Source organism: Hyla sarda, chromosome 6 (genome assembly GCF_029499605.1).
Source record: "Hyla sarda isolate aHylSar1 chromosome 6, aHylSar1.hap1, whole genome shotgun sequence".
Taxonomy (NCBI): Eukaryota; Metazoa; Chordata; class Amphibia; order Anura; family Hylidae; genus Hyla; species Hyla sarda.
In genome coordinates this window covers 290,624,878-290,646,124 of record NC_079194.1, presented here as the reverse complement: position 1 = coordinate 290,646,124, position 21,247 = coordinate 290,624,878, and the positions used below count along the sequence as shown (strand labels likewise).

Here is a 21,247-nt window from a genome sequence, read left to right as displayed (position 1 = left end):
CTATATAATGATTGTAAAATATACATTGTTTTGTGGTAGGCCACAGGTCCTCTTTAAAAGGGTACTCTAAAGAGCAATTATAATTTTTTTTAATCATTGTTCTCTGGCAAGTAGAAAGACAAAAAAAACTTATACTTACCTTTCTCACCCCCCTACTGCTGCTGTTTTGATGGAGCCTGGTCCCACTGTACAGCACATCTGGGATCATGAGGAAGAACTGCCTGTTCGGCAAATCAGTGGCTACAAAGGTACCTCGTCTCAACCACTGATTGGTACGGAACAGTATCAGCAGTGGAATGCAAGAAAGGTAAGTATAGGTTTTTTATGCCTTACTATCAATAATTAAATAAAATTGTTTCTCGGCTTAACCCTTTAGTAATATTCCAAAAAACACCACCAACAAAGCAGGAGCTACAGATCATAAGCCAACAGATAAAACCAAACTGCTATCACTTCAATTATAAAGACAGTTAAAGGGGTCCTCCACTGGAAAAAAACATTTTTTAATCAATTGGTGCCAGATTTTTAAATTACTTCTAGTTAAAAATCTTAATTCTTCCAGTACTTATCAGCTGCTGTATACTACAGAGGATGTTCTTTGAATTTCCTTTCTGTCTGACCACAATGCTCTCTGCTGACACCTCTGTCCATGTCAGGAACTGTCCAGAGTAGGAGCAAATCCCCATAGCAAACTTCTCCTGCTCTGGACAGTTCTTGATACAGACAGAGGTGTCAGCAGATAGCACTGTGGTCAGACTGGAAAGAACTACACAACTTCCTGTGGAGCATACAGCAGCTGATAAATACTGGAAGAATTTAGATTTTTTTAAATAGAAGTAATTTACAAATCTGTATAACTTTCTGGCACCAGTTGATTTAATAAAAAGAAAGTTTTCCAGAGGAGTACCTATTTAAAGTTTGTTGAACAAAAATAAAAAATCAAATCTCAAAAAATATATATGTGTAATATTCAGTAACTAGCTAAAAGTGATACAGTGAGCAACCAGAACACTGATTTACCCCCTGGTGAATATAAAGGGGTACTCTGCTGGAAATTTTTATTTTTTTTAAGGGTGCGTTCCCACAGGGCGTATACGCAGCGTATTTGACGCTGCGCAAAATGTATGGCAGCAGCGGGAAATACGCTGCGTATCCCTTGCTCACTATACACACAGGGCTTTCCGGCGGCAGCCCTATGCGTGTAGTGAGTTTTGGAGGCGGAGCCGCGCGTCACAGACACGCCGGCACACGGCCCCGCCTCCAAAACTCACTACACACATAGGGCTGCCATAGGAAAGCCCTGTGTGTATAGTGAGCAAGGGATACGCAGCGTATTTCCCGCTGCTGCCATACATTTTGCGCAGCGTCAAATACGCTGCGTATACGCCCTGTGGGAACGCACCCTAAATCAACTGGTGCCAGAAAGTTAAACAGATTTGTAAATGACTTCTATTTAAAAATATTAATCCTTCCAGTACTTATCAGCTGCTGTATGCTCCACATGAAGTTTTTTTTTTTTTCCCTTCCTTTCTGTCTGACCAAAGTGCTCTCTGCTGACACCTCTGTCCATGTCAGGTACTGTCCAGAGTAGGAGCAAATCCCCATAGCAAACCTCTCCTGCTCTGGACAGTTCCTGACATGGACAGCAGAGAGCACTGTGGTCAGACTAGAAAGGAAATTCAAAAAGAAAAGAACTTTCTGTGGTGCATACAACAGCTGATAAGAACTGGAAGGATTAGGATTTTTAAATAGAAGTAATTTACAAATCTGTTTAACTTTCTGGCACCCCTTTAAGGAAAAAAAAGAAAAAAAAAGGATGCGGCACAGCAAATTGATAAAAAGATTTTTAGAGGCTGGGACCAGAGATAACGTAAAGTAAAGTGACACATAAAGATATGAAAAGTAGTACTTACTACGCAATACTGATAAAAACCAGCATGAAATGTAAAATCCATGAGCAATGCAAACTGACAAATCTGCGACCACACCCTACTTAAGGGTGCGTTCACACGCTTTTTGTTTTTGCAGGCTTTCCGCTGCGTATTTGAAAGGGGGCGGGCTCTTCTTGGCTGTCCGCAGCAGATTTTCCATGGAGGAATTTACGTTGCAGAAACTCCGCCGCAAGCCCTGTTGAAGTCAGTAGGGACTGCGGCGGATTTTCCGCAGCGTAAATTCCGCTGCGGAAAATCTGCTTCGGACAGCCGAGAAGAGCCCGCCCACTTTCAAATACGCAGCGGGAAACCCGCAAAAACTAAAAGCCTGTGAACGCACCCTTTAGGTGTTCTTTGCTGGAAAAGATCTTATCCCCGATCTCTGCTGCGGCATCCCGGTCATCCAGCGCACGGAGCAAACTCCTCCCCGTCCCGGATGACTGGAGACTACAGCCGCCACGCCCCCTCCATTCATGTCTATTACACAGCCTCTCCCTCCCATAGACATGAATGGAGAGGCGCGGTGTGACGCCACAAATACGGAAGCTCCAAGCTTCCGTGTTCCGGACGCCATCGCTGCCGGCCCTGAGATTGCAGACGTCCCCAGCAGCGGGACCCCCCATGATCAGACATCTTATCCTTCTCTGTATTACTGCTTGTACCTTTATTTCGAAAATAATATTCTGCGAAAATGTACGGCGGGGGAGAAGGTTGGGGGTCAGTAAAAATTATTCTTACCGAGGGAATCTGACAAAACTGGTATATCTATAGCAGTGGTCTCCAAAATGCGGACCTCCAGATGTTGCAAAACTACAACTTCCAGCATGCCCGGACAGCCAACGGCTGTCCGGGTATGCTGGGAGTTGTAGTTTTCCAACATCTCAAAATCCACAGTATGGAGACCTTTGATTTATAGGATGTTCAGGTGGAGAATCCAAGGTTTCATCCCTGAATCCCCACCTATCCAGAGATTGGGGTCCCCATGACCTCACTATGGTGCCTCTACTTCCTACTATAAAAAAATATAGGGAAGGCAGAAGTATCACAGGGTCCCACCTTACCAAATTATTGGGCGGGTTGCGGAATACAAATATAAATAAAAAGCTTTGTAAAAATCCTGTCATTTACTTGGAATCTGTTCTGATGTGGATGACATTATACAGGAAAAAGTTAATTGCTCCAAATTATACAATAGTAAAATGTCTTACCTGGAAGCATCAAAACTGTCATAAGACCCAACAGTGTAGTGTCGAAACAACTTCTTCGTCCTGTCAGTCCGCGTTTCTTAAATGAAAGAAAAAAGAAAACATCTGAAACCCATTAAACATCATTATCTTGTGAAGGTTTATACTGCACATATAGAAAAAAAAAATAATTATATATATATATATATATATATATATATATATATATATATATATATATATATAGTACAGACCAAAAGTTTGGACACACCTTCTCATTCGAAGAGTTTTCTTTATTTTCATGACTATGAATATTGTAGATTCACACTGAAGGCATCAAAACTATGAACTAACACATGTGGAATTATAGACATAACAAAAAAGTGTGAAACAACTGAAAATCTGTCATATTCTAGGTTCTTCCTTTTGCTTTGATTCCTGCTTTGCACACTCTTGGATTCTCTTGATGAGCTTCAAGAGGTAGTCACCTGAAATGGTCTTCCAACTGTCTTGAAGGAGTTCCCATGATGCTTAGCACTTGTTGGCCCTTTTGCCTTCACTCTGCGGTCCAGCTCACCCCAAACCATCTCGATTGGGTTCAGGTCCGGTGACTGTGGAGGCCAGGTCATCTGGCGCAGGACCCCATCACTCTCCTTCTTGGTCAAATAGCCCTTACACAGCCTGGAGGTGTTTGGGGTCATTGTCCTGTTGAAAAATAAGTGATGGTCCAACTAAACGCAAACCGGATGGAATAGCAGCCGCTGCAAGATGCTGTGGTAGCCATGCTGGGTCAGTATGCCTTCAATTGTGAATAAATCCCCAACAGTGTCACCAGCAAAGCCCCCCCCCACACCATCACGGTGTGGGGGGGGGGCTTTGCTGGTGACACTGTTGGGGATTTATTCACAATTGAAGATATACTGACCCAGCATGGCTACCACAGCATCTTGCAGCGGCTGCTATTCCATCCGGTTTGCGTTTAGTTGGACCATCATTTATATTTCAACAGGACAATGACCCCAAACACCTCCAGGCTGTGTAAGGGCTATTTGACCAAGAAGGAGAGTGATGGGGTGCGGCGCCAGATGACCTGGCCTCCACACCAGCACACCCCCTCCCCCACACCATCACCCCTCCTTCTCCATGCTTCACAATGTGAACCAGGCATGTAGAGTCCATCCGTTCACCTTTTCTGCGTCGCACACGGTGGTTGGAACCAAAGATCTCCAAATTTGGACTCATCAGACCAAAGCACAGATTTCCACTGGTCTAATGTCCATTCCTTGTGTTCTTTAGCCCAAACAAGTCTCTTCTGCATGTTGCCTGTCCTTAGCAGTGGTTTCCTAGCAGATATTCTACCATGAAGGCCTCACACAGTCTCCTCTGTTGTTCTAGAGATGTGTCTGCTCTAGAACTCTGTGCGGCATTGACCTGCTCTCTAATCTGAGCTGCTGATCACCTGCGATTTCTGAGATTGCTGGGGACTCGAATGAACTTATCCTCCGCAGCAGAGGTGACTCTTGGTTTTCCTTTCCACATGTCAGACAGTTTCTTTGTAGCTCTTGATGGTTTTTGTGACTGCACTTGGGGACACTTTCCACCTAGAATATGACAGATTTTCAGTAGTTTCACACTTTTTTTGTTATGTCCATAATTCCACATGTGTTAATTCATAGTTTTGATGCCTTCAGTGCGAATCTACAATATTCATAGTCATGAAAATAAAGAAAACTCTGAATGAGAAGGTGTGTCCAAACTTTTAGTCTGTACGGTTTTTAAATAATACTAGATATCTAACTTAACCAATACATTGATTTCATATCCTCTATCTAAGCTATCACATTATCTGACTGTCTATCTATCTCATATCTATCTATCCCATATCTATCATCTATCTCATATCTATCTATCTATCTATCCTATATCTATCATCTATCTCATATCTATCTATCTATCTATCTATCTCATATCTATCTATCTCATATCTATCTATCTCATATCTATCTATCTCATATTTATCATCTCTCATATCTATCTATCTATCTATCTCATATTTATCTATCTATCTCATATCTATCTATCTATCTATCTCTCTCATATCTCTCTCTCTCATATCTATCTATCTCATGTCTATCTATCTATTTATCTCATATTTATCTATCTATCTCATATCTATCTATTTCATATCTATCTCATATCTATCTATCTCATATCTATCTATCTCATATCTATCTCATATCTATCTCATATCTATCTATCTCATATCTATCATCTATCTCATATCTATCATCTATCTCATATCTCTCTCATATCTATCTATCTCATATCTATTTCTCTCATATCTATCTATCTCATATATATCATCTATCTCATATATATCATCTATCTCATATATATCATCTATCTCATATCTATCTCTCTCTCATATCTATCATCTATCTCATATCTATCTCTCTCTCATATCTATCTCTCTCATATCTATCTATCTATCTCATATCTATCTATCTCATATCTCTCTCTCTCTCTCATATCTATCTATCTATCTATCTATCTTATATCTATCTCATATCTATCTATCTCATATCTATCTATCTCATATCTATCTATCTATCTATCTCATATCTATCTATCTCATATCTATCTATCTATCTATCTCATATCTATCTATCTCATATCTATCTATCTCATATCTATCTATCTATCTATCTCATATCTATCTATCTCATATCTATCTATCTCATATCTATCTATCTATCTCATATCTATCTATCTCATATCTCTATTGCTCATATAGTTGCGACCAATGTCCCGTCCACCCTGATACATTAGCATCAGTTTCTCGGTTCGCTGCCCTGCCACCACAATGGTAATAAGCATAGCAAAGACAAGCAGAGAGTAACAGAGCAGAATTCATATAGAAGGAGATTTATCATTCTTTTCAAACGTTTGGCTTTTATATGACAATGGTTTTTTTACTTACTTTTGCTTACATGGCACCTATTTATCAAATAGTCGCACGACCTTGATAAATAAATCGCACGTAAGCAAAACCCGGGAAACCCGCTTACAAAAGCATTTTTTAAAAACAGAAAAGTTTTCCCATATGTTAATAGCCCAAGTTCTTCATTTACCCTTTATTACCAGTAGCGCTGCCAGAGAGTGACGGGGAGGGGGGCATACCGCATCAGGTGACACCCTGACTGGCCGGCCTGGCACTAAATAGCTGCACTCCAACCATACCGCAACAACCCATCCACCCTCCTCAGAAATTAAAAAATATTAAAAACATACAATTCTGCACCATGAATATCCGTACCCTGGAGGCTTTTTGTTTAATTTTGAGCCCACATTTTGTGACGTTGGTGGGCGGAGTCTTGTGTAGCTGAGGACGGAGTTTACGTCAGTAAGTAAAACAGCGCAGCACCAACAGGCACATAAACAATAGTGAAGCCACAAAGAGAAAAAAAACAAAACAAAAAAAAACAGCGTTACCCACCCAAAAATGTGCATGAAGCTTTATTACTATCGATGCTTCTTTTTTAAGGAAACATTTTATTGCCACATTATTAGAATTATTTACATATTCTATATAAATTCTTACACAATTATTTTGTGCCTTATTCTATTTTAACACAACATTCATTTTAAAATGTAGTGGGTATGCCAGCATGTACGTGTCCTAAAATGAACAAGGTGTGCAGTGTGTATTTTCAACCTTAAAATAGTTATTAGTTATAGAATAAATTTTTTCTATAATTAACATTAATGAAGTAGCTTTTGTTTCATGATGCAGAACAAGAACAGTTGTTAAAGTGGGTGTTAATGTCCTTTTCTGCAGACGTATGCACTTTCTATAAGCCAGGTTGGACCTGGAATACATATAAGACTTTTAAATGGAGATGTGACTTTTTTTCTTCATAAATAGCGACTATCGCATTTGATAAATACATGACCACTGCAAAGTACAAAAAAAATGTAAAATACTACGTGAGCAGATTTCAGAAATGTGCTTTAGAATAAGCAGAAATCAAATTTTACGCAAAAAAAAAAAATCTACTGCGGAGCTTAAAAAATCTCCTTCATAGTGTTACAGCATTTGTTTTAACCCCATAATAATACAGGGAGCAGGTCTTTTTTTAATCCTGTCTTCTGAGAACCATAATAATTTTTTTCTATAAAAGGCTATGCTCAGACTCTGAATGTGAAGTACCGTATACTTCTGCATACAGTGTCGGATTATTTTAATTAGTCCATTTTGAGTGACTGCTCGGAGCACATGGATACCCAAATCGGACATATGTTTTAGGCCCTGCAGGCCACACTTTTGCAATTTTTGCAAAGGTTGAAGAGTCTTTTTCCCATACAGCGGGTGCTAGTGTCCGCCATCGGATCTAGCTCCAAACCCAGTCACTAGACCCCCTAGATGCCATAGCATTAAAGGGGTATTCCAGGCAAAAACTTTTTTTTTTTTTTATATATCAACTGGCTCCGGAAAGTTAAACAGATTTGTAAATTACTTCTATTAAAAAATCTTAATCCTTCCAATAGTTATTAGCTTCTGAAGTTTTCTGTCTAACTGCTCAATGATGATGTCACGTCCCGGGAGCTGTGCATGATGGGAGAATATCCCCATAGGAGCTAATAACTATTGGAAGTATTAAGATTTTTTAATAGAAGTAATTTACAAATCTGTTTAACTTTCCGGAGCCAGTTGATATATAAAAAAAAGTTTTTGCCTGGAATACCCCTTTAAAGTTGTTAGAAGCCATGCACCAGTCACTTTCCCCCCACCCCATAACAGTCGTGGGGTGCTAATCAGCTGTCATGGCAGTTGCGAGCTTTCTGAAAGCCCGCCATAAGCCATAGACAGCCTGTGAGGCCTCGTTCACATTGCCGTCAGACTTTTTTTTTTCTTCGCTAAATTCTTATAAAATTACTGGATCACCCCATGCAAGTGAATGCATTTGCATCCAACCCGTTTCAGGGTCCGATCGGCTCAAAAGGAAAAAAAAAAAAAAGAAAAACGGGTCGAATGCGAACGGCAATGTGAACCTAGCCTAATATGGAAATGGCAAAAAGAAAGTAAGTATTAGTATACATTCATTAGAACTTCAAGTGTACCTGTCAGATTCCCCCCCCCCCCCAAAAAAAAGAAAAAAATAACTGTTATATGCTGCTAAGTACCTCATCCTGATCATGTACATCTCATTTTATGTGTCTACGACCTATATTTCTCTCAGAATTACCTTTATTTACTTGCCATCATTTGCTCATTGAGGTTTCTGTCCATGCAGAGGCATGGGGCGTGGCCCTCTCTACTCCTCACTGTGATGACTCCTCCCCCTCCTTCACCATACTCTGACTCACAGAGGGCTGGGAACAAGCACAGCAGATCTGGACCTGCCTGCAGCCCTGTCAATCACTCACGGTGTCCATGACATGTCGATGACTACTGGACACTGCAGGACTGGTATGTGTCCCAGGAGGCAGGGGGACCCCTAGTGGACACTTTTTTGACTGGCTTTTTCAGTATGAAATACTGAAAATTTTCTGATGAAAGCAATTGCAAAATGTATTGTTTTTGCATGCTTTATAACACATCAAAAGGTATTGTATCTGACAGTGCCCATTTCAGTGTACTATACAACCACTTGCATCTGCCCCTAAGGGGACTAATAAAGTAACTGGGAAAAAAAATTAGTAAGTAAACAAAAAGTTCTTAAAATACAAAAAATTTTTAAAATTGCATTCGTTCTTAGTGCTGCTGTGATCGCGAATTACAGCTGAGCGAAGTGCGCAACAGCGTGCGCCTCAATCCCCAGCTGTTTTTCAAATCCGACTCATTCACCGTAGAAATATAATAGAGAGCAGTGTTCCCCAACCATGGGGCCTCCAGCTGTTGCAAAACTACAACTCACAGCATGCCCGGACAGCCTTGCTGTCCGGGCATGCTGGGAGTTGTTGTTTTGCAACTGCTGGAGGACCCCTGGATGGGAAACACTGATGTAGTGAATGAGTCTGATTTAGTGGGCGGCAAGGTAGTGGAGTGTGCACAGGATTTTAACTTGTGATCGCAACGGGTCTAAGGACTGAGGCCCACTGCAATCTAAATTTTTACATTTCTGAACAACAGGTCAAAAGTTTTTGTAAATGGCAATAACGCTTCAAAACTACGATTGTTTGGCCTTTTTTAAAACTTTATTTAATGGTGTTTACTGCACAGAACTACACGACATGCTAACTTTATTCTGCAAGTCAGTACGAATATGACAATACAAAATTTATGTTTTTTTTGTAGTTTTTTTTATTTTTTACTTAGTTTCATTACTTTTGTGTGAAAAAGTTAAATAATTGCACAGGCTTGTTTTTTGTTTGTATTTTTCCCCACAGGGCGAGCTTTAGATATCATCGGTTTCACTTTGAAGGGAATATTTTGGATTACTTTTCCTCTTTTTTTTTTTTTTTTCCACCGGAGAACCCCTTTAACCCCTTAAGGACTCAGCCCATTTTGGCCTTAAGGACTCAGACAATTTAATTTTTACGTTTTCATTTTTTCCTCCTCGCCTTCTAAAAATCATAACTCTTTTATATTTTCATCCACAGACTAGTATGAGGGCTTGTTTTTTGCGCGACCAGTTGTCCTTTGTAATGACATCACTCATTATATCATAAAATGTATGGCGCAACCAAAAAACACTATTTTTGTGGGGAAATTAAAACGAAAAACGCAATTTTGCTAATTTTGGAAGGTTTTGTTTTCACGCCGTACAATTTCTGGTAAAAATGACGTGTTCTTTATTCTGAGGGTCAATACGATTAAAATGATACCCATTATTACATACTTTTATATTATTGTTGCGCTTAAAAAAAATCACAAACTTTTTAACCAAATTAGTACGTTTATAATCCCTTTATTTTAATGACCTCTAACTTTTTTATTTTTCCGTATAAGTGGCGGTATGGGGGCTCATTTTTTGCGCCATGATCTGTACTTTTTTTTGATACCACATTTGCATATAAAAAACTTAATACATTTTTTATAATTTTTTTTTTTTATAAAATGTATTAAAAAAGTAGGAATTTTGGACTTTTTTAAATTTTTTTTCGTTCACGCCGTTCACCGTACGGGATCATTAACATTTTATTTTAATAGTTCGGACATTTACGCACGCGGCGATACCAAATATGTCTATAAAAAATGTTTTTTACGCTTTTTGGGGGTAAAATAGGAAAAAACGGATGTTTTACTTTTTTATTGGGGGAGGGGATTTTTCACTTTTTTTTTTACTTTTACTTTAAATTTTTTTACATTTTTTTTTACACTTGAATAGTCCCCATAGGGGACTATTCATAGCAATACCATGATTGCTAATACTGATCTGTTCTATGTATAGGACATAGAACAGATCAGTATTATCGGTGATCTTCTGCTCTGGTGTGCTCGATCACAGACCAGAGCAGGAGACGCCGGGAGCCGCACGGAGGAAGGAGAGGGTACCTCCGTCCGGCGTTCTGAATGATCGGATCCCCGCAGCAGCGCTGCGGGCGATCCAATCGTTCATTTAAATCGCGAACTGCCGCAGATGCCGGGATCTGTATTGATCCCGGCACCTGAGGGGTTAATGGCGGACGCCCGTGAGATCGCTGGCGTCGGCCATTGCCCGCGGGTCCCTGGCTGCGATCAGCAGCCGGGATCAGCCGCGCATGACACGGGCATCGCTCCGATGACCGCGGTTATGCTTAGGACGTAAATGTACGTCCTGGTGCGTTAAGTACCACCTCACCAGGACGTACATTTACGTCCTGTGTCCTTAAGGGGTTAAAGGGGTACTCCGGTGGCAAACTTTTTTTAAAAAATCAACTGCTGCCAGAAAGTTAAACAGATTTGTAAATTACTTCTATTAAAAAATATTAATCTTTCCAGTACTTTTTAGGGTCTGTATACTACAGAGGAAATGTTTTTCTTTTTGGAACACAGTGCTCTCTGCTGACATCTCTGTCCACTTTAGGAACTGTCCAGAGCAGCATATGTTTGCTATGGGGATTTTCTTCTACTCTGGACAGTTCTTAAAATGGACAGAGATGTCAGCAGAGAGCACTGTGGTCATGATGTCAGCAGAGAGCTCTGTGTTCCAAAAAGAAAAACATTTCCTCTGTAGTATACAGCAGCTAAGAAGTACTGGAAGGATTAAGATTTTTTAATCGAAGTAATTTACAAATCTGTTAAACTTTCTGGCACCAGTTGATTAAAAAAAAAAAAAGTTTTCTTCTTTAATGTCTTGTCCCCTATCCACAGGATAGGGGATAAGTGTCTGATCGTGGAGGGTCCGACCGCTGGGACCCCCCGCAATGGAGATACCCGGTGCCCTGGAGATACAGGAGGAGTACATGGCTCCAGCTCTCCCATAGATATACATTGAGGGGGCATGATCGCTCCTTGCATGCGGAGAGCTCCCAGTGGTCGGACCCCCAACCGGTCAGATACTTCTTCTAAATCCTGTGGATAAGGGATAAGACATTAAAGGGGTTATCCAGGAAAACCCCCTTTTTTATTTTTTATATCAACTGGCTCCAGAAAGGTAAACAGATTTGTAAATTACTTCTATTAACCCCTTAAGAACCAAGCGTTTTTCAGTTTTTGCACTTTTTTTTTCTTCCTCCTTACATTTTAAAAATCATAACCCTTTCAATTTTGCACCTAAAAATCCATATGATGGCTTTTTTTTTGCACCACCAATTCTACTTTGTAATGACATCAGTCATTTTACCCAAAAATCTACAGCGAAATGAAAAAAAAAATCACTGTGAGACAAAATTGAAGAAAAAACACCATTTTGTAATTTTGGGGGCTTCCGTTTCTACGCAGTACATTTTTCGGTAAAAATGACACCTTCTCTTTATTCTGTAGGTCCATATGATTAAAATGATCCCCTACTTATATAGGTTGGATATTGTTGTACTTCTGGAAAAAATCATAACTACATGCACAAAAATCCCCATAGCAAACCTCTAATGCTTCGGACAGGTCTTGAGACAGACAGAGATGTCAGCAGAGAGCACTGTTGTCAGAAAGAAAAGAACAACTCAACTTCAGCAGCTGATAACTACTGGAAGGATTAAGATTTTTTTTAACAGAAGTAATTTACAAATCTGTTTAACTTTCTGGAGCCAGTTAATAATATTTTTTCCTGGGATACCCCTTTAAGTGTCAGAATATCCCCCTTTAAGATCAAAACTGGAAATGTTGCAACCAACGGCTGTCTGGGCATGCTGGGAGTTGCAGTTTTGCAACATCTGGAGGTCCGCAGGTTGGAGACCACTGCTGTAGAGGTACAACAGGTTACAGTTTCCAAACAGGGTATCTCCAGCTGTTGCAAAATTACAAATCCCAGCATGGTGGGAGTTGTAGTTTTGCAAATCTCCTATCTAGTGAGCTCCGTATAGGGCTTTAGGGTCAGGATGATATACAAACAGTAGGAACTAGTTATTATTTATTTCTAAGGTCCAGTAATTAACATTTATTATGCCCTTTGCCCGATGAAATTAACAAGCGATCGATACAATACATTAAACACAGCAAATATCCCGAAATGATGCATCTGGTGCCGCAGCCAGTGCACAACGCTCCTATTGATTTCCTATATGTATCATTCCACCAAATTGCCAGCAATATACTGTAAACCTTTGTGCTCATTAACAGGCAGAAATTAATTACAGCTCCAGGCCGGTAAATGTCTGTGCTCGGTCTGGTGCCAGATAACATTAAAATCTGTCACCGTCCTTTATTTGTCACATGACCAAAGCATGAGAAAAATGACAGAAAGCATCAAAAGAAATGAATACATTTTAAGAATGGTTTTTATATTTAGGGGAAAAAAATTACTCAGGATCTGAACAGGATAAGTAATGTAATGTATGTACACAGTGACCTCACCAGCAGAATAGTGAGTACAGCTCTGGAGTATAATACAGGATATAACTCAGGATCAGTACAGGATAAGTAATGTAATGTATGTACACAGTGACCTCACCAGCAGAATAGTGAGTACAGCTCTGGAGTATAATACAGGATATAACTCAGGATCAGTACAGGATAAGTAATGTAATGTATGTACACAGTGACCTCACCAGCAGAATAGTGAGTACAGCTCTGGAGTATAATACAGGATATAACTCAGGATCAGTACAGGATAAGTAATGTAATGTATGTACACAGTGACCTCACCAGCAGAATAGTGAGTACAGCTCTGGGGTATAATACAGGATATAACTCAGGATCAGTACAGGATAAGTAATGTATGTACACAGTGACTCCACCAGCAGAATAGTGAGTACAGCTCGGGGGTATAATACAGAATATAATTAGGATCAGAACAGGATAAGTAATGTAATGTATGTACACAGTGACCTCACCAGCAGAATAGTGAGTACAGCTCTGGAGTATAATACAGGATATAACTCAGGATCAGTACAGGATAAGTAATGTAATGTATGTACACAGTGACCTCACCAGCAGAATAGTGAGTACAGCTCTGGGGTATAATACAGGATATAATTAGGATCAGTACAGGATAAGTAATGTAATGTATGTACACAGTAACCTCACCAGCAGAATAGTGAGTACAGCTCTGGAGTATAATACAGGATATAATTAGGATCAGTACAGGATAAGTAATGTAATGTATGTACACAGTAACCTCACCAGCAGAATAGTGAGTACAGCTCTGGGGTATAATACAGGATATAATTAGGATCAGTACAGGATAAGTAATGTAATGTATGTACACAGTAACCTCACCAGCAGAATAGTGAGTACAGCTCTGGGGTATAATACAGGATATAACTCAGGATCAATACAGTATAAGTAATGTATGTACACAGTGACCTCACCAGCAGAATAGTGAGTACAGCTCGAGGGTATAATACAGAATATAATTAGGATCAGTACAGGATAAGTAATGTAATGTATGTACACAGTAACCTCACCAGCAGAATAGTGAGTACAGCTCTGGAGTATAATACAGGATATAACTCAGGATCAGTACAGGATAAGTAATGTATGTACACAGTGACCCCACCAGCAGAATAGTGAGTACAGCTCGGGGGTATAATACAGAATATAATTAGGATCAGAACATGATAAGTAATGTAATGTATGTACACAGTGACCTCACCAGCAGAATAGTGAGTACAGCTCTGGAGTATAATACAGGATATAACTCAGGATCAGTACAGGATAAGTAATGTATGTACACAGTGACCTCACCAGCAGAATAGTGAGTACAGCTCGGGGGTATAATACAGAATATAATTAGGATCAGTACAGGATAAGTAATGTAATGTATGTACACAGTAACCTCACCAGCAGAATAGTGAGTACAGCTCTGGAGTATAATACAGGATATAACTCAGGATCAGTACAGGATAAGTAATGTATGTACACAGTGACCCCACCAGCAGAATAGTGAGTACAGCTCGGGGGTATAATGCAGAATATAATTAGGATCAGAACAGGATAAGTAATGTAATGTATGTACACAGTGACCTCACCAGCAGAATAGTGAGTACAGCTCTGGAGTATAATACAGGATATAACTCAGGATCAGTACAGGATAAGTAATGTAATGAATGTACACAGTAACCTCACCAGCAGAATAGTGAGTACAGCTCTGGGGTATAATACAGGATATAACTCAGGATCAGTACAGGATAAGTAATGTAATGTATGTACACAGTGACCTCACCAGCAGAATAGTGAGTACAGCTCTGGAGTATAATACAGGATATAACTCCGGATAAGTACAGAATAAGTAATGTACTGTATGTACACAGTGATTTGCATTAACCTGTTTCATCAAATAAAGATATTTCAAGACTGCAAACTGGGTTGAGGGCTACATTACCTACTATTTCTATTTAATATTCTGACTTGTTCTCTGCCGTTAATACTGGTGCACCTCCCCGCAGTCAAACAGTGCTGGTCGGTCCTGCAAAGCCTCCTTAAGATTTATATGATCGTAATGTTGAGTAACTTTGTGTCTCTTTAATATTGATTGAGCTTTACAGATTTAGGTGAGTGAAACATAGTTGAAAAGAAGGTCACCCGCACTATAAGCCTGTATGTTTCCCTTTAAATAGTTTTTTGTATAATTGTATTATATAAGACTTTTTAAAAGTAGCAGCAACACAATAAAGTGCAGAACTACAAAACACATTTTACATGTCCATCTGATGGTCTAGAACATGAAAAAATCTAGAGCATAAAAGGCCCATTATTTCCAGAGAAAAGCTATTTTTACCTTATTTCTGCACAAGCAGCAGCAAGGAGGACATTTTAGGGCAGCCCTGAGCAGTGTAAGCTGTGAATTCAGCACTGAGATATACAATACTGATCGCATACGCTCTTTGCAGTCTCTGTGTCTGCCTCTAGATCTCTTCAGCCACTCCTCCCTATTCTTTGTTTTCCCCCTCCTCTCTCCATAGACTTATATGGGCAGCACATCGTTAAATGGGTACTCCGGTGAAAATCTTTTTTCTTTTAAATCAACTGGTGGCAGAAAGTTAAACATATTTGTAAATTACTTCTATTAAAAAATCTTAATCCTTCCAGTACTTATTAGCTGCTGAATGCTAAAGAGGAAATTCCTTTCTTTTTGGAACACTGATGACATCACGAGCACAGTGCTCTCTGCTGACATCTCTGTCCATTTTAGCAACCATGCATAGCAGATGCATAGCAGATGCATAGCAGATGTATGCTAAGGGCAGCATGGTGGCTCAGTGGTTAGCACTACTGCCTTGCAGTGCTGGGGACTTGGGTTCAAATCCCACTAAGGACAACAATAAATAAAGCGTTATTATTATTATTATAATGTCAGCAGAGAGAACTGTGCTCGTGATGTCATGAGAGAGCATTCCAAAAAGAAAATAATTTCCTCTGTAGTATTCAGCAGCTAATAAGTACAGGAAGGATTAAGATTTTTTAATAGAATTTACAAATATGTTGAACTTTCTGCCACCAGTTGATTTAAAAGAAAAAAGGTTTTCACAGGAGTACCTCTTTAATCCCGTGTACCCCTTTAATCAGTGGAGAAAGAAAAAGTAATTTTTCTCTGATAAGATATGTTACAGTTTTGTACATTTGCCTGTACTATTGATTTATGCAATGTTTGTTGAAATAACAGTGACTATTTAATCTTGGGATAACCCACTTAAGCTGTCTGCGGCCATCAGATTCCATCTGCATGATTTACAAGCACTGAAACATAAGTAAGCATTTAAGGGCTATGCAAGCGGAAAATCATAAGTGTGAATGGGAGTGCGGAATCCCATAGAAGTCTATGGGCTTTAATTTGAGGTGGAATTCCACAAGCGTGGAAATTCTGCTGTGTGAATAGGCCCTTAAGGGTATAGAACCATCCTTGATCCCTTCCAAAGGCTGAGACAGGATCTCTTTCCCGTATCAGCCTATTCTCATGGCAGAATTTCTCAGAGTAATCTAGACGAAAAATTCTGCTTGGAAATTCTGTTGCAGCAGCCTACTATTGTTTTCAATGGGATTCCATTGCACCGCACACACAGCAGAATTTCTGCTAATGAAATTTAAAATCCGAACTCTGCAGAAAAAGTGAACATGTTCATTCTTTTAGTGGTATCTATGGAGACTGCCCAATCCCGAGCAATCCTAGCGCCAACTGATGAGTCGTGCGCCTACTGTCCGCTTGGAATTTTTCCGCTGTGTGAATGGGCCCTTATACATCCTAACAGAAATGATCGGAACATCATCCTTGACAAGACCACCTGAAAACGCAGATTCTGGATAATAGGGGTGGTCTTCTGGAGAGGTTGTATGGTATACTTTTGACTTTTGATTTACATATCAAAAGAATTCAATCTTTTGTAACATTCTTTATGTTTCAATTTTATGCTTCGAGTTTACATTTTCATATACAGGACCCCCTTGATTGCCACCAGTGAATATGTTCTGTCTCGGCCTTTGGATGTAATTGAGAAATTGGTTATCCATGGGTATTGTTACGAAGATCTACTATGTAGGAGATATAGAAAGAATTTGCATGGCTGTTGCACAAACATTTCTATATGTCGCATTTATTTTATTGTGGAATGACGCAACCATTAGTCAACAGGAAACGAGGAATAAGAAGCCCTATTGTTAGGATCAGTAGCACTCTGTAACAGACTCTCATAACTCACTTTTATGGCATGTTTTGAGAGGTTGCACAAAGCAGCAAGTTGGCTTCCACCATAATCTTGTTTAAAGGGGTTATCCAGGAAAAAAACATTTTTTATATATCAACTGGCTCCAGAAAGTTAAACAGATTTGTAAATTACTTCTATTAAAAAAATCTTAATCCTTTCAGTACTTATGAGCTTCTGAAGTTAAGGTTTTTCTTTTCTGTCTAAGTGCTCTCTAATGACACGTGTCTCGAGAACCGCCCAGTTTAGAAGCAAATCCCCATAGCAAACCTCTTCTAAACTGGGAGGTTCCCGAGACACGTGTCATCAGAGAGCACTTAGACAGAAAAGAACAACCTTAACTTCAGAAGCTCATAAGTACTGAAAGGATTAAGATTTTTTAATAGAAGTAATTTACAAATCTGTTTAACTTTCTGGAGCCAGTTGATATATAAAAAAAGGTTTTTCCTGGATAACCCCTTTAAAAGATAGAGCCACAGTGAAGGGCTGATGGGAAAATTTAAAATACACAGCTTACACTTGTCCCATATAGACTAGTCGCTATGAAGTCTTCCATATAATGGAGACATACAGACGAGGAGATCCTACTCCCCTATATCTCTATAGCACACCATCAGAAGCAGCAGCAGCATGGGGGACATTATAGAGCAGTACTGAGCACTGTAAGCTGTGATTACAAAAACGTAAAATAAAAAAATAGTGATGCCCCATATAATTCTTCCCTTCGGCAGTATCATTGAGATGGAGTTATTCAGATGGGTCATCACTTCAGATCTAGCCTTAATACTCAGACTCTTTAACCCCTTAACGACAATTGACGTAAATGTACATCATGGTGCGGTGGTACTTAACTCACAATGACGTACATTTATGCTCCATCATGACCGCGAGTATCGGACTGGTGCTCGCATCATACACGGCAGGTCCCGGCTGCTATCAGCAGCCAGGGACCCACCGGTAATGGTGGACATCAGCGATCGCGATGATGTCCGCCATTAACCCCTCAGATCACGGCATCTGCGGCAGTGCGGTACTTTAAATGGATGATTGGATCGCCCGCACGCTGCAGTGTGACGGCCGTTAGAAGATAGCGGGAGAAAATGTTGTTGTTACGCCGAGCGCTCCGGGTCCCCGCTCCTCCCCGGAGCGCTCGCTACACTTCCCTCACTGCAGCGCCCCGGTCGGTTCCACGGACCCGGGGCGCTGCGTTACCACCTCCGGCCGGGATGCGATTCGCGATGCGGGTAGCGCCCGCTCGCGATGCGCACCCCGGCTCCCGTACCTTACTCGCTCCCCGTCAGTTCTGTCCCGGCGCGCGCGGCCCCGCTCCCTAGGGCGCGCGCGCGCCGGGTCTTTGCGATTTAAAGGGCCACTGCACCGCTGATTGGTGCAGTGGTTCCAATTAGTGTTTACACCTGTGCACTTCCCTATATCACCTCACTTCCCCTTCACTCCCTCGCCGGATCTTGTTGCCCTAGTGCCAGTGAAAGCGTTCCTTGTGTGTTCCTTGCCTGTGATTCCAGACCTTCTGCCGTTGCCCCTGACTACGATCCTTGCTGCCTGCCCCGACCTTCTGCTACGTCCGACCTTGCTTCTGTCTACTCCCTTGTACCGCGCCTATCTTCAGCAGCCAGAGAGGTTGAGCCGTTGCTAGGGGATACGACCTGGTCACTACCGCCGCAGCAAGACCATCCCGCTTTGCGGCGGGCTCTGGTGAAAACCAGTAGTGACTTAGAACCGATCCTCTAGCACGGTCCACGCCAATCCCTCTCTGGCACAGAGGATCCACTACCTGCCAGCCGGCATCGTGACAGTAGATCCGGCCATGGATCCCGCTGAAGTTCCTCTGCCAGTTGTCGCTGACCTCACCACGGTGGTCGCCCAGCAGTCACAACAGATTGCGCAACAAGGCCAACAGCTGTCTCAACTGACTGTTATGCTACAACAGTTACTACCACAGCTCCAGCAATCATCTCCTCCGCCAGCTCCTGTACCTCCTCCGCAGCGAGTGGCCGCTTCTGGAATACGACTATCCTTGCCGGATAAATTTGATGGGGACTCTAAGTTTTGCCGTGGCTTTCTTTCCCAATGTTCATTACACTTGGAGATGATGTCGGACCAGTTCCCCACTGAAAGGTCTAAGGTGGCTTTCGTAGTCAGCCTGCTGTCTGGAAAAGCCCTGGCTTGGGCCACACCGCTCTGGGACCGCAATGACCCCGTCACTGCCTCTGTACACTCCTTCTTCTCGGAAATTCGAAGTGTCTTTGAGGAACCTGCCCGAGCCTCTTCTGCTGAGACTGCCCTGTTGAACCTGGTCCAGGGTAATTCTTCCGTTGGCGAGTATGCCGTACAGTTCCGTACCCTTGCTTCAGAATTATCCTGGAATAATGAGGCACTCTGCGCGACCTTTAAAAAAGGCCTATCCAGCAACATTAAAGATGTTCTGGCCGCACGAGAAATCCCTGCTAACCTACATGAACTCATCCATCTTGCCACTCGCATTGACATGCGTTTTTCCGAACGGCGTCAGGAGCTCCGCCAGGATATGGACTCTGTTCGCACGAGGCGTTTCTTCTCCCCGGCTCCTCTCTCCTCTGGTCCCCTGCAATCTGTTCCTGTGCCTCCCGCCGTGGAGGCTATGCAGGTCGACCGGTCTCGCCTGACACCCCAAGAGAGGACACGACGCCGCATGGAGAATCTCTGCCTGTACTGTGCTAGTACCGAACACTTCCTGAAGGATTGTCCTATCCGTCCTCCCCGCCTGGAAAGACGTCCGCTGACTCCGCACAAAGGTGAGACAGTCCTTGATGTCTACTCTGCTTCTCCACGTCTTACTGTGCCTGTGCGGATGTCTGCCTCTGCCTTCTCCTTCTCTGCTGTGGCCTTCTTGGACTCTGGATCTGCAGGAAATTTCATCTTAGCCTCTCTCGTCAACAGGTTCAACATCCCGGTGACCAGTCTCGCCAGACCCCTCTACATCAATTGTGTAAACAATGAAAGATTGGACTGTACTATACGTTTCCGCACGGAGCCCCTTCTAATGTGCATCGGATCTCATCACGAGAGGATTGAACTGTTGGTCCTCCCCAATTGCACTTCTGAAATCCTTCTTGGACTTCCCTGGCTTCAACTCCATTCCCCAATCCTGGATTGGTCCACTGGGGAGATCAAGAGTTGGGGGCCCTCTTGTTCCAAGGACTGCTTAAAACCGGTTCCCAGTAAACCTTGCCGTGTCCCTGTGCTTCCTCATGTAACCGGTCTCCCTAAGGCCTATATGGACTTTGCGGACGTTTTTTGCAAAAAACAAGCTGAGACTCTACCTCCTCACAGGCCTTATGATTGTCCCATTGACCTCCTCCCGGGCACTACTCCACCCCGGGGCAGAATCTATCCTCTGTCCGTCCCAGAGACTCTTGCCATGTCTGAATACGTCCAAGAAAATTTAAAAAAGGGCTTTATCCGTAAATCCTCCTCTCCTGCCGGAGCCGGATTTTTCTTTGTGTCCAAAAAAGATGGCTCTCTACGTCCTTGCATTGACTACCGCGGTCTTAATAAAATCACGGTTAAGAACCGCTACCCCCTACCCCTCATCTCTGAACTCTTTGATCGTCTCCAAGGTGCCCATATTTTTACCAAACTGGACTTAAGAGGTGCTTATAATCTCATCCGCATCAGAGAGGGGGATGAATGGAAAACGGCATTTAACACCAGAGATGGACACTTTGAGTATCTGGTCATGCCCTTTGGTCTATGCAACGCCCCTGCCGTCTTCCAAGACTTTGTTAATGAAATTTTTCGTGATCTACTATACTCCTGTGTTGTTGTATATCTGGACGATATCCTGATTTTTTCTGCCAATCTTGAAGAACACCGCCAGCATGTCCGTATGGTTCTTCAGAGACTTCGTGATAATCA

The 21,247-nt window shown here is 41.6% G+C and overlaps 1 protein-coding gene across 7 annotated transcripts in view; it reads right to left on the bottom strand.

Moving 5' to 3' along the window:
• The window catches only part of SHANK2 (SH3 and multiple ankyrin repeat domains 2), a 582,141-nt gene that overhangs the window by 197,848 nt on the left and 363,046 nt on the right, over positions 1-21,247 (bottom strand). For all 7 annotated transcript variants that reach the window (XM_056527699.1, XM_056527698.1, XM_056527700.1 and 4 more), the window contains one exon: positions 3,140-3,215. In XM_056527699.1, coding sequence (XP_056383674.1) covers positions 3,140-3,215 — 76 coding nt within the window. The remainder of the gene's footprint in view (positions 1-3,139; positions 3,216-21,247) is intronic.